Source organism: Porites lutea, chromosome 10 (assembly GCF_958299795.1).
Source record: "Porites lutea chromosome 10, jaPorLute2.1, whole genome shotgun sequence".
NCBI classification, from domain to species: domain Eukaryota; kingdom Metazoa; phylum Cnidaria; class Anthozoa; order Scleractinia; family Poritidae; genus Porites; species Porites lutea.
In genome coordinates this window covers 16,808,385-16,823,207 of record NC_133210.1, presented here as the reverse complement: position 1 = coordinate 16,823,207, position 14,823 = coordinate 16,808,385, and the positions used below count along the sequence as shown (strand labels likewise).

The 14,823-nt window shown below is 38.5% G+C and overlaps 2 protein-coding genes across 2 annotated transcripts; one reads left to right on the top strand and one right to left on the bottom strand.

Moving 5' to 3' along the window:
* Positions 1-669: 669 nt before the first annotated feature.
* LOC140949598 (uncharacterized) lies at positions 670-12,821 on the bottom strand. The gene is made up of 4 exons (XM_073398757.1): positions 12,620-12,821; positions 2,513-2,878; positions 1,407-1,475; positions 670-1,026 (listed from the first exon to the last, which is right to left on the bottom strand). The coding sequence occupies exons 1-4, from the start codon at positions 12,819-12,821 to the stop codon at positions 896-898; spliced, it is 768 nt and encodes a 255-aa protein (XP_073254858.1). The 3' UTR covers positions 670-895.
* Positions 12,822-13,643: 822 nt separating this feature from the next.
* LOC140949597 (uncharacterized) lies at positions 13,644-14,512 on the top strand. The gene is made up of 2 exons (XM_073398756.1): positions 13,644-13,649; positions 13,778-14,512. The coding sequence occupies exons 1-2, from the start codon at positions 13,644-13,646 to the stop codon at positions 14,429-14,431; spliced, it is 660 nt and encodes a 219-aa protein (XP_073254857.1). The 3' UTR covers positions 14,432-14,512.
* The last annotated feature ends 311 nt before the right edge of the window (positions 14,513-14,823 follow it).

Genomic DNA, 14,823 nt, shown 5'->3' with positions numbered 1-14,823 from the left:
TTTGCTATTCCCACCTATGACTTCGTCGCTTGCTGCAGATTATAGACGTCTCAAGCAGATGAAACCAGTCTCGTCTCAAAGCGTGGAATTGAACAGTGTATGTTTGTCATTGGTTTGCTCTTTCGCGTGTGTTTTTAATATTCTACTAAGCAGGTTTTACTTTGTTTATCACGCAGCACTACCTCACCACCACGGAGTTATTGGGTAAGGGGGCTGCGTGATGACCCGCGGTACAAGGGAGGGAGATCCTTGTGACTCAGAGAGCGCGGAGGTGTTATGCATGACCTAGATCCCCGTTACATTCACAGCGCGAATCACCCTGGAATGGTCATGCGAAAGCAATCTCGTCTGCGACCCCTTTGGTCAGCGCCAAGCCTGTTCCGCTGCTCAAGAGTAACGAAGGCTCTGGGGATTGTGCCTTATCATCTTCTGTTCAACTCTGTGCTATCGAAAACCACCTACAGCGATGACCGCAGCCATATCGGAAGAATAAAACGGATTCAAGTTTTTCTTCTCGACAGTTCGCGTCGTGCCTTTTGTTCGAGGAGAGCGACAATAATTCTCATCGTCTTGCGTAAGTTCTCCAATACGCATGACATTTCCCTCGGACACGTTTTTTGTATTCTGCTGCAAGCAAGGCAGTTCGCGCTCCAAGTTTTTACTAGTTGAACCAAGGTCAAACATAACTCCCCAGCGTCCCATGATGATGCTGACAATCTGTTTTTCACTAGAAAATAGACGACAGAAAATGCCTAGTCAGAAGAAAACCGACACATTTTGAATCTTGCGACTCCGATTCCGTAGAGATTTATACATGAGAAATGGCACGCGCCCAATGCCTATTATAGCACAAAATTGACCTAAAGTGCATCAATGTCCACGTGGCAGAGCCCCTCTAAGCATTTGAGCGAGCATTCAGCATTCTTTTTTGATGCCTTATGTAGACCATAGCTGCCGCTAAAAGAAAAACAAGGATAACTATTATTCCAACCATTCCATACACATAGTCGGGGATTCCTTCAGAAGCTAAGGAATAAAAGAGAAAAAGAAAGGTTAAAAATCGTTGCTGACCAAAATTTCAATCAGAATTGCGTTTTCTTTTGGACGGGCTAAGACGATACAAAAACGCAACGTGCAGAAAAAAACGGGGAGAAAAAAAATCCCATTTTTAAACACAAACGGATATGTGTGGGCAGGGCCAAGGTCACACACTCTGGATCTTATCTTCTTTGAGAATGATTAAAAGTGGAGAGATTCTGAGGACCCAGGCTTTTCCAGCTCTCTATAGCTATATATATATAATACAAAAAAATCGCTGAGCCATTTACCGGTTTGTAAATTACATGAATAAATCAAAGTTTCTTGAATAATGAGTATATGTTGAGTATATTGTGTACATGTATAACCTTTTGTTGCTTTAGGATTCTTTGTCGTTCTTGTCTGTTTCTTCTTAGTCTTGTTTGCTTCAGGAAAATCTATCAAAAAAAAACTCAAGGGGTAAGGAGATGTTAATGGTCATAAATGACTAACAATACACAGATATTGTAGATAATTGATCATGATCTAGCAAAACCTTTCTCATCGCGGTATAGTAGTTCTGACAATAGATTCTATAATTTTTTAAACGACCCTTGGCTAACAAATAAGATCAGCCGAGCTGACCTGAGAAGAAAACGTTCTCGTCTAGTGTTAGGGGTGGTTGAGGAGGGGAGAGGGATTAAAAAACATGGCGGACAGCTGCAAGCAACCTGTCAAAGACACTCTAATAGGTCACACTGGATTTTGTCTTCTTTGAGAATGATTAAAAGTGGAGAGATTCTGAGGACCCAGGCTTTTCCAGCTCTCTATAGCTATATATATATATTGCTCTCTATAGCTATATATATGTTGAGTATATTGTGTACATGTATAACCTTTTGTTGCTTTAGGATTCGTTGTCGATCTTGTGTGTTTCTTAGTCTGGTTTGCTGCAGAAAAATCTATCGAAAAAAAATCAAGAGGTAAGGAGATATTAATAGTCATAAATAACTAACAATAAACAGATATTGTAGATAATTGATCATGATCTAGCAAAACCTTTCTCATCGCGGTAGTTCTGACAATAAATTCTATAATTTTTTAAACGACCCCTGGCTAAGAGATAAAATTAGCCGCGCTGAAATGAGAAGAAACGTTCTCGTCTGGTGTTAGGGGTGACGTGGTTGAGGCGGGGAGAGGGACTACAAAAACATGGCGGACAGCTGCAAGCCACCTGTCAAAGACACTCTCCAGGTTATTTTGAGCGAAGATGACACACGGACTGTATTTGATGTAGTTAGGGTCTTTAGGAATCATTTCTCAAACTATTTAATAGTGCGATGTGGAACACAGGAATCATAATGCCAGATAGTGTGCCATGTTTGTTGACCATGCTGTCGTTCCGTACGATCCCAAGAAGCTTTGGGGTCGCATATCGCATCCAGTACTTCACTCGTTTAGAAAATAAGGAAAAAAAGATTGATACAAATCTTACCTGGTTCTTTTAAAAACAATGTGATATTATGAGCCGTTGGATCAGTTCCGTCTGGCGGGGTCACTTTGCACTGATATGTGGTAACGTCTTTCATTTGAACTTTCGTTATGCACAACGAACCATCCTGTGACATGTAAATTCCTTTTTGTTTACTCTCGGTTCCTCCTTGTGCGTTCATTCCCGCTATATACTTCCAACGTGGCTCCTCTCCATCGCAGACTTTCGAAGTACAAATACTCCAAGTAACAAATTTAAAAATTTCGCCTTTCTCAACTACTTCTTGTAAAACAGGACAAGGCAGAGTTGCGTTGTCCTCGAGTTTTACTTCTTGAAAAGTTTTCTGTTTTTTATCACTCTGTGTCAGCCCTTAACAAGATAGGATTAAAAAAGGTGTCAAGGCATAGTTCAAACACTAGTACAAACAATGTTTCCACAATAACAAGAACCGATTTCGCCCCGACCCTCCCCCCCACCTTTGACTCGTCAAGTAACCTCAACAAAGTCTGCAATTTAAAGAAGCTAGAGTCAAGGGGGCGGCTTTTATTCACCACCATCCCTTTTAAACCTTGTGAATAATCACTTCCTCAGTTTTGTTTTTACGCGGTTCAGCGAAGGCTGTAAAAAATAAATAAATCATAACTTCTGTCTGCTGCTGAAAAGGAGGATTTTTCTCTCTGTTTTTCTCTTTTCCTCTTATTTTTCCATTTTGGGTTGTTCAGCCCATTCAGTGGGGCGAAAATAGTGTAATTTTTACATTTCGCGCTATTTTTTCATCACATAAGCCGCAACACTTGCTAGATTTTAAACCTAGGACCCAGTCCACCTGGACGACCAGTTAAAAATGGCGGACAAATTTCTTTGAAGGTTTGTTTTCGACCTTGTTCTGTTTGATGGGCACTTAAAAATTGGGAAAAATACTGACTGGACTAAACTAGTTCTGGAAGGAAAATGGAGGTATGAAAACGGATTTTTATATTTAATTTTTTTTAATCCCAAACGAACATGAGCACGGTTGTGGACGGAGGAGCGTATTGCTTGTTGTGAAAACTGTTAAACTATTGAACTGCTCAGTAAAATCAAGCCCAACATTCCCATGCCGTAAAAATCCATTAATTTTATCAAAGCTTATAAATGATCACTCACAGCAGACAGGACTTTGTCCAGCAAACTGGCTCACTGGGATATTGGTGAAAGTTGAACACAAGAAGACGGTAGAGGAAAGAAGAGGGCAAATCTTGTGTGACAAGCGTGACAATAGTTTTGTTTGGAACAACTCTTTGCCAAACTTCACTTTCCTTTTTTTGTAAAGGACAAGAAAACATCACGGTTTTCATTAAGTGCCGGCAGCGGGCTAAAAAACCATCTACTTGGTGGCTTGAGCCTCCTACTTTCTGGGAAAATAGGGTATTAAAGTGAGAGAGTGAAAGCCTGAACTTGCCTACTAAACTCAACTGGCAAGCCGCCTACTTTTACATGCTAGCTGTCTACTTTAAAACTTATTGAGAACTCTGAGTAGTAGCCCTGTCACATTTGTCGCACGCAAGAGTTGGCCATCCTCTTCTTCCTGCAGTCCTATTGTGTAAACTCACTACTTTAATTTGTTTCAACACCTCCTCCCCTGAGTGTTTGAATGGACCTGCTTGAATCTTGAGTTTGGGCTTAATTAAGATATAGTATCAGATTTGCTATTTTACCATGTACTGGAAAGCTCTTTTATCTTATGAGGGGCTTGCAATCTTGTCAATCAATATTCCCTTATTTGGGAAGTCTCAGTATGATTAGATCATTTGCATTGATTGCTTTGGGAGGATCTTAATTCTGCAGCTTTTCAAAGGAAGCTATGTCTGTTAGCCTAGGACAAGTGGCCTTTTCTATTGGGCTAGTGAATTCTGTTCTTAACTTGTCCATTAATGGGCAAGTGAAGCTTTTCGAGGAATTCAAATTTTGAAAGAAGTGTGGTCAATCCTGCTCATAACTTTTTGTGGGCTAGTGTGAATGACTCTTGGGCTTGAACATACTAGCTACAGCTTGCTTTTAAAACTAACTTTCTTTCCACCCTGTTCACTGAGATAAGATCATCCTGTGGGTAGACAGCCTTCCATAGGGGCACATTAAAATTAAAGAATTTGGCCAAATTTTTCCCTCCATAGGAGTGTGCAGATATATGTACATGTAAATGAAATGAGTTAAAAACTGAGTGCTAAATGTCTTTCATTGATTCATAAACAAAGGCACGCGTACTTAATGCATAACCAGTTGACCTTGTCTTTTGAAGGATAAATTTACTTAAATGCATCTTCAATGTCTGGCAGTGAAACCACACTATGATTTTTTTAATTATATATGGCTTTAAATGGCATCATCATTCCCATGTCTGCTCATTATTCCTGAACATTGGTTGGTAATCAAGCCTTTTTAAACAATTCCTCCAATCTTATATTTTGGAGCTCTATATGTTGCCTTATTTCCTTTCTAGGGTTTACTTAGCCTTCCTTCTCAGTTACCAGAACATCTTCCTTAGGGTTTCGGTTGACCTACAGATGTACATTGTAATTAAATACCAGCTTTGTAGAAAATGCTAAGCAATCCAAAATAATACATCTTATTCTTTCCATTCTTAGAAATAAGGAATTGGGGAATAATTGCAGCAAAGTTGATTTTTTCTCTGATATACATTAATTAAAGCATTACAGCTTGCGAAAATAGAATAAACTGTGAAGCTTTTGAATTAATTTGAATTAATTTTGCTATGGCTGTATATAGCTCATTCATACTTGGACCTATAATTTTTCTTGCTGTTCTATGGTTTGGCATTTCTGTCAAGCACAAGATGCAGAAAAATTAGAAATCTTAAACAAACTTATCTCGAGGTTTATTTTGAAAGATTGCAACTGAGTCTGACTATGATAGTTTACTAGAGCGGGCCAGTACACCCAGCCTGGCAAATACATGTAAGAGAATTAGCAATATGATGATGTGTATTTTCAAATGCATTGACTTTAGCAACTAGGGGTGGCGAATGGTAAAATCCGAGACTCGCCGAGACGCCGAGATCCTAGTTAGAAATCCGAGCCCGAGACCCTTTGGTAGAAAGTTGCGAGGGTCAAAAAAAGTAAAAACAAACCATGCAGAAACGAGACTTCGAGACTAATGAAAAACGCTTCCGAGATTTCAAGATCCTGCCAAAATTTTCCGAGACCCACGTTTTTTGAGGTACCAGTCGCCACCCCTCCAACTATCTAGCATACTTAAATAGTTGTTTCAGTTTAGAATGTCTGACTACATTGTAATTTGTATAGCTTAAAGAGGTACGAATATGTTAGTCTTGCCAAAACCCAAAACAACTACATGTGCATATGACCTCAAGTCAGTTAGATATGTCGCAGCGAGATATTAGAACTCGCTTCCTGACTGTTTTAGGAGAACCACAAGTTTGAAGGAATTTAGACATTTAGACGTTTACAGCGCTACCAGTTTGTGTTTTTATGTTAATATGTTTTTTAAGTGTGATGTTGAATTTGTAATTCATCAGAATTAGTAGCCTTTGGCTTCTCAAAAATCTAAAGTTAAATAAAGTTTTGTATGTACTGTATGAATGGTATGCTTTTTGAAACTTTCATAGACTGAGACATGTTTTAATGTGTGACATATAAAAAGAAAAAGCACAGCTTGCATAATAAGCACAGATTCAATTGCCACAGGCAATCTTTGTTAATTATGCATGCTTTTCTTGTGTTATAGGTTCTAATGCTATTATGTGTTGTTTTTGTCTGCGGATAATATAAAATGTTAACACCATCATATCATTACCTCACAATGTTCGTAAGGCATTTCTAACGATTTTCTGTATTTTGTTTAACTTTTTTTGGCCATGTTGGGGCCAATATTAACCCTTAAGCCCTGATATCCACACACAAATTCTCCAGACCGCTTATCTCAATGCTTTTAATTAAAGAATTAGTTGAAAGAATTTGATGAAAGATCTTTGCATTTTCCCTTTGGCGATCTTTGTATTTTGAAATTCTTGTAACCTTTCCCGTTGGTTATGTACTGAATTTGTTGGGAGAAAATTGATGTTGGTCACCTGGGGACTACATGTAGGGTTAAAGGAGTAAAATGTTGTACTCTAGCTTTCTCAAAGTTTAGGCAAATGCTATAATGTGACCATAAAAATAAACATTTCGTTAGAAGTATTTGACACCATTTTCTGTTAGAAAGACCTGCTTTATTTTCAAAGTTAACTTTAATTTTTTTAAATTTTTCCCCATTGCAATAAGTGTGAAGAACATAAAAATGCCGTGCACTATTATTATTACTATTGTAATGATGATGATGATGATGATTTCTGACACTCTTCAAATTACAGTCCTTGCCCTTAGATAAATGCTAAAGTTCTTCAAAAAGCGTCGTACTTAAAAAAAAAGGAGTCCAAGTGCCTTTTTAAAGTGTAATTCGACTGTTTATTACTGTGCTTACATGTATTCGATGGAATATGTTTTTTTTGGACTATACAGTACATTAGAAACGGGGGAAAACGTCTGTTTTTGGTACAATGGATTTGTATATTGCCATGTAAGACATTGGAATATTATTTTGTCATTGTACCGTGAGGAGACGGAAAACCTCTATCTCCTTCGATATCGTAGAAAAATTTTCTAACTTGTAAAACGCCGATAATTATTTCGACATACAAAGAGATAAAGAGAAAAATATCAATTTAGATTGTATTAGTGGGAGTTTTAAAACCACGAGCCGGTCAGGTTTATTAAAGGCGAAGCAAAATATGCAGATAAGTTTTCAAACGCCAAGGGAAAAATCCCTTTCCATTGCATTAATTAAAAAATATTCACGTCACATTTTCCCGCCAAAAGTATTTGAGGTAATTGCGCAACTCATTCACGTTGAAATTCAATAAAGTAGTGTCTATATTTATCCGTTTTGTCGTCAAAAGCAAACAATACAAAAATAAATGAAACAGAAATAGAAATGAATTTAAATCACGTTAAAGAGATTGGATTAGTCTCCACGCAATGCTTATAACACAGTAAATTACTTTGGTACTGATAACATTTTAGCTTGTGGTAAAACTACAAATTAAATCTATGGTATCGTTTAAATCACAGGCCAGAAACTCGTTTATAATCCACTGAAATGAAAGGTTTGATTGAGTAGGAGACGTCTCATGTCGACGATGGACTCTGATCATAAACTCGTAATCAACGATAAAAATTTACCATGTAAATTACAGTTTTAACGGGGTAACGGTGAGTTTTAGGTGTGTGGATATCCCGGTACAAAATGCTGAAGAGATGCTGTTTTGCCTTAAACATATGGAGGATATAATTGGTTCGACTTACCAAAGACGATCAAAAGTCCGTAAGCCAAGTGCCACAGCACCGTAAAAGCGTTTCTATTCCTTTGCATAACGGGCGATAAGTTTCGTTTTTTCAAAGAGTTTGGAGTGATTACACAACTGTAATTTATGCTAAGCAAGGATGTATTAAAGCGTGCCCTGTAGATTTAGGCCGTCACATCATTTCCCAATCAAAATTTTGCAGAATATTTGTGACGTGAATACCATCACGTTTCTTAGTGTCGGCCGATGCTATGCTAAGGAGTGCCCCACATTGGGGCAATGGCGAGAGCTTTCATTATCATTGCCATTTACAAACGTATCTTGACTGTCTTGTAGAACATTTTATGGTTTGCAGCAAGGCTTCTATTTTCTCTTGTTTGTAGGTCATGTCACCGTTGATCAAGACGCGGTCTTCTGATCAGCTTCGTAGTTACTATTATCTTCTAAGCGATATGCTGTTCAGTCCCATTGTTCCAGTCATGAATGTGCTTTATTGTCTTAGCCTGCGTGGCAGGCGCAAAAAGGGGAGGGGAGAGGGAGGGTAAAAAGTGCGAAAGCGGGGAAAAGGGAAATAAAATAAACTTTTCTCTACAAGTATTTTTACACCATTTTCTGTTAGAAAGACCTGCTTTATTTTCAAAGTTAAATATATATTATTTAAATTTTTCCCCATCGCAATCACAGCTGAAATCAGTGTGAAGAACATCAAAATGCCGTGCATTATTATTATTTTAATGATGATGATGATGATGATGATTTTTGACACTCTTCAAATTACAGTCGCTGCCCTAGATGAATGCTATAAGTTCTTCAAAAACCGTCGTACTTATAAAAAAAGGAGTCAAGTGCCTTTTTTAAAGTGTAATTCGACTGTTTATTGCTGTGCTTACATGTATTCGATGGAATATGTTTCTTTGGACTAAACGGTACATTACAGACGGGGGGAAACGTCTGTATTGGTTACAATGGATTTGTATATTGCCAGGTGTTCTAGAATATTCCAAAACTTTAAGTTGTAAGACATTGGAATATTTGTCATTGTGCCGTGAGGAGAAGGAAACCTCCATCTCCTTCGATATCATACAAAAATTTTCTAACTTGTAAAACGCCGATAATTATTTCGACATACAAAGAAATCAAGAGAAAATATCAATTTAGATTGTATTATTGGTAGCTTTAAAACCACGAGGCGGTCAGGTTTATTAAAGGCGAAGCAAAATGTGCAGATCAGTTTTCAAAAGGCAAGGGAAAAATCCCTTTCCATTGCATTAATATTCATGTCACATTTTCCCGCCAAAAGTATTCGAGGTAATTGCGCAACTCATTCACGTTGAAATTCAATAAAGCAGTATCTATATTTATCCGTTTTGTCATCAAAAGCAAACAATACAAAAATAAATAAATAAATAAATAAATAAATAAATAGAAATAGAAATAAAAATAAATCACTTTAAAGAGATTGGATTAGTCTCCACGCAATGCTTATAACACCATAAATTACTTTGGTACTGATAACATTTTAGCTTGTGGTAAAACTACAAATTAAATCTATGGTATCGTTTAAATCACAGGCCAGAAACTCGTTTATAATTCACTGAAATGAAAGGTTTGATTGAGTAGGAGACGTCTCATGTCGACGATGGACTCTGATCATTAACTCATAATCAACGATAAAATTTTACCATGTAAATTACAGTTTTAACGGGGTAACGGTGAGTTTTAGGTGTGTGGATATCCCGGTACAAAATGCTGAAGAGATGCTGTTTTGCCTTAAACATATGAAGGATATAATTGGTTCGACTTACCAAAGACGATCAAAAGTCCGTAAGCCAAGTGCCACAGCACCGTAAAAGCGTTTCTATTCCTTTGCATAACACTATGAAATTAAAACCCATGAAAATCCAGTGAATTTTTTCATGATAATTTCACATGTTTTTCACAGGTTTTTCAGGAGATTTTGATGGGATATTTTCATTGGTTTTTCATGGGGAAATTCAGTATTTCTTTCATGGCCCATTAAACGTTTTTCATGGCTCCATCATTGAACTTTCTTAGTATGTTTCCATAATGTGGTGTTTCATTGGAAATTCATGACCCATGAAAGTAGTCCAGTTTAATTCATGGGCCATGAAACACCTTTAACTTTTTTTCCACGAAAATTTCATGGCCACAGATGAGGTCATGAAAAATTATTTTGCAAGATTCATTGACCATGAAATGATGTTCATGGTATTTTCAAGTGATTTTCATGGGATTTTCACAAATCTCAGTTTCATAGTGTAACGGGCGATAAGTTTCGTTTTTTCAAAGAGTGATCACACAACTGTAATTTATGCTAAGCAAGGATATATTAAAGCGTGACCTGTATATTTAGGCCGTCACAACATTTCCGCAATCAAAATTTTGCAGAATATTTGTGACGTGAATACCATCACGTTTCTTTGTGTCGGCCGATGCTTGGCCAAGGAGTGCCCCACATTGGGGCAATGGCGAGAGCTTTCATTATCATTGTCATTTATAAACGTCTCTTGACTTTCGTAGTTTTGTAGGTCATGTCACCGTAGATCAAGATGCGGTCTTCTGAGCAGCTTCGTAGTTACTATTATCTTCTATCGCTGAACATGCCAACTTGCTTGTTCAGTTTTTTTTTCCTATTTTGCATATTACATATCTATACATAACTATTACTTAATAACAACTGAATGAAGCAATCTGTGCAAGGATCTATTATTTCTGGGAGATTTTTTAATTAACTTCGGCACTGTATGTCACCTTAATTGCAGTTTATGGTCTCTTTGAATCAACTTGACCTTAATTGCTTTGATTCTTGGAGGGCATTCGATAGCGCCGTTTAAAAATTTGCCACGCGTGGTTATTTACACAAAAGAATATACACTTCAGAGTCACAAAACACTCTTGCCACGAGGTCAGGTAAATACGAAAAAGCTGATACATGTATTGAAGACTTGCCGCCTTTGTCGCTTTATCAGTGATAATCAAAATACAACATTAGATGTACTCAGACTTTCCCTCTTCTTACAAGAAAAACAAACCAAGAATGCCGCTGAAATAACACTCAAATGAAGTTTTACGTCCCTGTTTCGTAAAGCAACAAAGGCGGCTCGTCTGCATATTATTCAAGTCACGGACAATTCTTTCTTCTACAGTACAAAATGTAGAGAACTTACCTAAAACATCCCACGCGATAAAAATTGAGAATAAAGTCAACCGGAAAAATATTTTATCGCAAAACATGTTGCGTGTATACCAAATAATCCACCAAACTCAATGTGGCACCTAGAGCTGATAAGTACATATGTAGATTATGCTACGGTCACGTGATGGTTATTATGTAATGGCTTTTTTTGCCATAAACTTTCCTGTACTGTTTGGAATCAATTGCGTCAAACATTGCGTCAGACTGTTTATTAAACACTTTTTTTTAAATTAAAAGACACTCTATTAAATTACGTAGAGTCCCACAAAGGAGAGAACCCTCCGATCGAGGTTGATAATGAACTATATTGAGCACATTCCTTAAGAGAAAGGACCAGTGGAAGCTTGGTGGTGAAAGAAATCGTGTAGGTTAAGGATTAGGATATCAGGAAAATAACCACACAGGAAGCAAAAAAAAAATAAATAAATAAAAATAAAATAAATAAATAAAACGCCAAGGAAATACGGTAAAGCGTCTGTTATTGAAAATTCCAGCGAGCATTTATCCTCTTGCACCTTTAACTGAATTGCTATACAATACGCTCCGCATGAAAGCTGCTTCAAAAATACTAGGAAATGGAAAAAAAAAGAGCAAAATCGTTCAATTTGTATTTTTTTCTGTTTTATGAAGAAAAGTTTGCGCATGAATTTTGTTCGATGTAAAGTCAGCCGAAGTAAGGATTCTGACGACCCAAGATGAGCGTTAAAGAAAGTGACTTGGACCTCTGAGCGATCTATACGGGTCGTATCAATGCATTGCCGGGAGTGAATGTCTGCTATTATTTACTGTAAGATTTTATCAAAGCATCATCTGGAAGTTCATGCGCCTGGGATACGATTTGCACGACAAAAGGAGTGGTGGTTACCTGAAGACACATTGCGTGTTCGAATCCAGCTTGCTCAACTGGGTTTTCTAGTCCCCATCCCCCCTTCCTCACTGGTAGTGCCAGTAGTTCTCGCTCACTCGTTGTGCACGTATGGCCCGTAATTGATGTTATTAGGGCATCACTAATAGCGCGTTCCGATGGTTCTAGCAGTTCCTCAATATGAAATAATGTTCTTAGGTAGTACGTCCATTCGTGCTTCAAACCAAATGTATATGCTGCGTAGCAGGCTTGTGGTTAGGTTGCTGCAAACTCTGCCAGTTTCACTACCTGGCCAACCCAATCATCTGCGCTTTTTCATTTACATACTCCTCAGGATAGGATCTTGAGCCGAGTACTGCTCCTAAATGCTTTGGACCCTGAGTGGGGATATCAATTGATGTTTGACCAAAAAGATCCCTCGCTGCCTCTTCTTTCTCTTGCTTCACAATAAGCCAGCACTTTTTTGCATTGGGGAATATCCCAAGCTCGGTCCCGATTCGTTTAGTACTCCCCACCGTTTCTTCAGTTCCCCAAGGAACCATCACCGGTGGCGTCATCCGCAAACCAACACTGCTTTACGAACGTAGAGGCATTCAAGCGTACTATTAATGGCTGAAGACTTACTGCGTAGAGACACATAGCAAGGGAGTCTCCCTAGCTGGGTTGTACCTTCTTCAGATCTCAGTTCCTTTCCCCCAGTGATAAACAGACGTGCCGGTTCTCTATAGGTGTTAATTGTGTAAGTGGCTATTGTAGGGCGTAATATCCTCACGTTATGCAGAGCAGAAGCCCTATTCAAGGAGCTGAACTCATTAGAGGCATCAATCAGTAAGACAGCGTCTGTATTGTCGGCTTCAAATATGTTATGCATCGCGTGAATCGCTGCTTCACTTCACTCTTATATCCTGCGCAGACTTGCAGTGAACCGCTGGCCTCAATAATATCTTGCTTGGTCACCTTTGTTACACATTTCCAATGATTCTCCTTATAACCTCTCCTACACCGATCGGCCTAACGTCCCCATCGCCGTAATCAAGTGGAATCAACCAACTACCCAAAATTGGCTCAATAGTGAGGGGATCAATAACTCTGTACACAGTCGTCTTGCTAGAGTAGCCAAGGAGTCACAAAGGTTCGTGCTGGACTCTTAAAAGACTTGCAGGCCAGCATTCTCTTGGAAGCCGTTCGCATCCACGCCCGAGGGCCCACAAGAGCCTTTAGTTCTTAATACTGCTTCTTGCGCCATCTCTCCTTTTATTTGCTGGTATAGGATGGCCGGAACATCCTCCACAGGCCCGAATAACACAGAACCTAATTTAGCTTGTTGTGCCTTTGGATGTTTATCTGCGAGTTCCATTACTTGCTCCGATAATAGTAATGCGCCCCCATAATCTTCTTCGCTCAGATAGCTTAAATCTGAGTCTATTTGACCTTCCATCACAAGTTTAGCGAATATCTTCGCTTTATTCGGTGGATCCGCTTTCCGAGATCTATCAAGGTGCCTTTGTATCAATCGCCTGTCTCGCAGAAGAGTGTCAATTTCTCCCTCTTCCCACAGTACTAATCGCCTTGCAAGACATTCTTGATGATCTTTTGCCTTTGATTTTTTGCCTGGATTTTGAAGACCAACTGCTAGAAGAGCAAAGGCTGTTTTCAAAGCGGTATGCTGCATCTCAGTCCCATTGTTCCAGTCATGAATGTGTTTTATTATCTGGTCGATGAAATCCCTTCCGGTTTTTCCATATGGAACGAGAAAACTATTTTTACGCCATGTAATGATTTCATTATAAGCTTAATAATCATAATAATCATAATAATAATAATAAGTTGTTACCTACGAAGCTCTACACAAAGGAGAAGACGCAAACCTCCACCGACGGCGAAGTCCTATGCAGGTTATGTGGGAAGGTAGCTGAGAGCGTTGCACATGTATTGGCTGGATGTTCCTCCCTGGCACAAACCAAGTACCTATACAGGCATAACGCAGCTTTGAAGATTTTGTTTTTTGAGCTCCTGCGAGAACATGGGTTAATAGAAGAGGTTCCACCATGGTACTCACCGGTGATGCCAAAACCAGCCTACCAGAACACCACGAGTGAGGCGTTTTGGGATATTCCCATCTATGCAGAGCACAACGAAGTTAGAGCAAATCGGATCGACGCGCGACTTGTCAGCCACGAGAGGAAAGAAGTCTGCACAATTGAAATGAGCTGCCCATGGATTGAGAGTAGAGCTAAGAAAGATGAGGAAAAGACACTCAAGTATGGGCCTATGATGTGGGAGCTGAAGCAGAGGTACAATGGTTACAGGGTTGAACAGTACAACGTGATAATTGACGTACTGGGTGGTTACTCTAAACAGCTAGAGAAGTCGGTGAGGAAGCTACTAGGAGCGAGAGCACGGAGCGTACTTGAGCGGATGCAGAAGTCGGTCATCTCAAACACTTTAAACATTACCAGAACATTTAAGATAAATACTTAGTTAGGGCGCTAAGGACTCCAGTTTTTAGGTTATTGTTTTTTCTCTAGAAATCTAGAAACACAAGCTTGCTGATGTTTTTACTTAGATTTTTTAGAACATTAGGGTTTGATATTATTCTAAATAAGCTTTTTTTTTAGATAATGAGATTCTGTGTAAAAACTGAATAATTTTCTAAATAGGCCTCTATTAGAGGTAATCATATCATCATGTCTTAGCGTAGGTTTTACAGAGTATCAGAATTTAATAATATTCTAAGTTGGCTTTTTAAGTAGAGAGATTCATATCATTATGTATATTAGGATCGTATTAGGTTTCGTACCGACCTTTTTTTACTTCTAAGTATAGCTTCTCAAGTGGTGTAGGTTACGCTATGCGCCCTATACTACTCATAA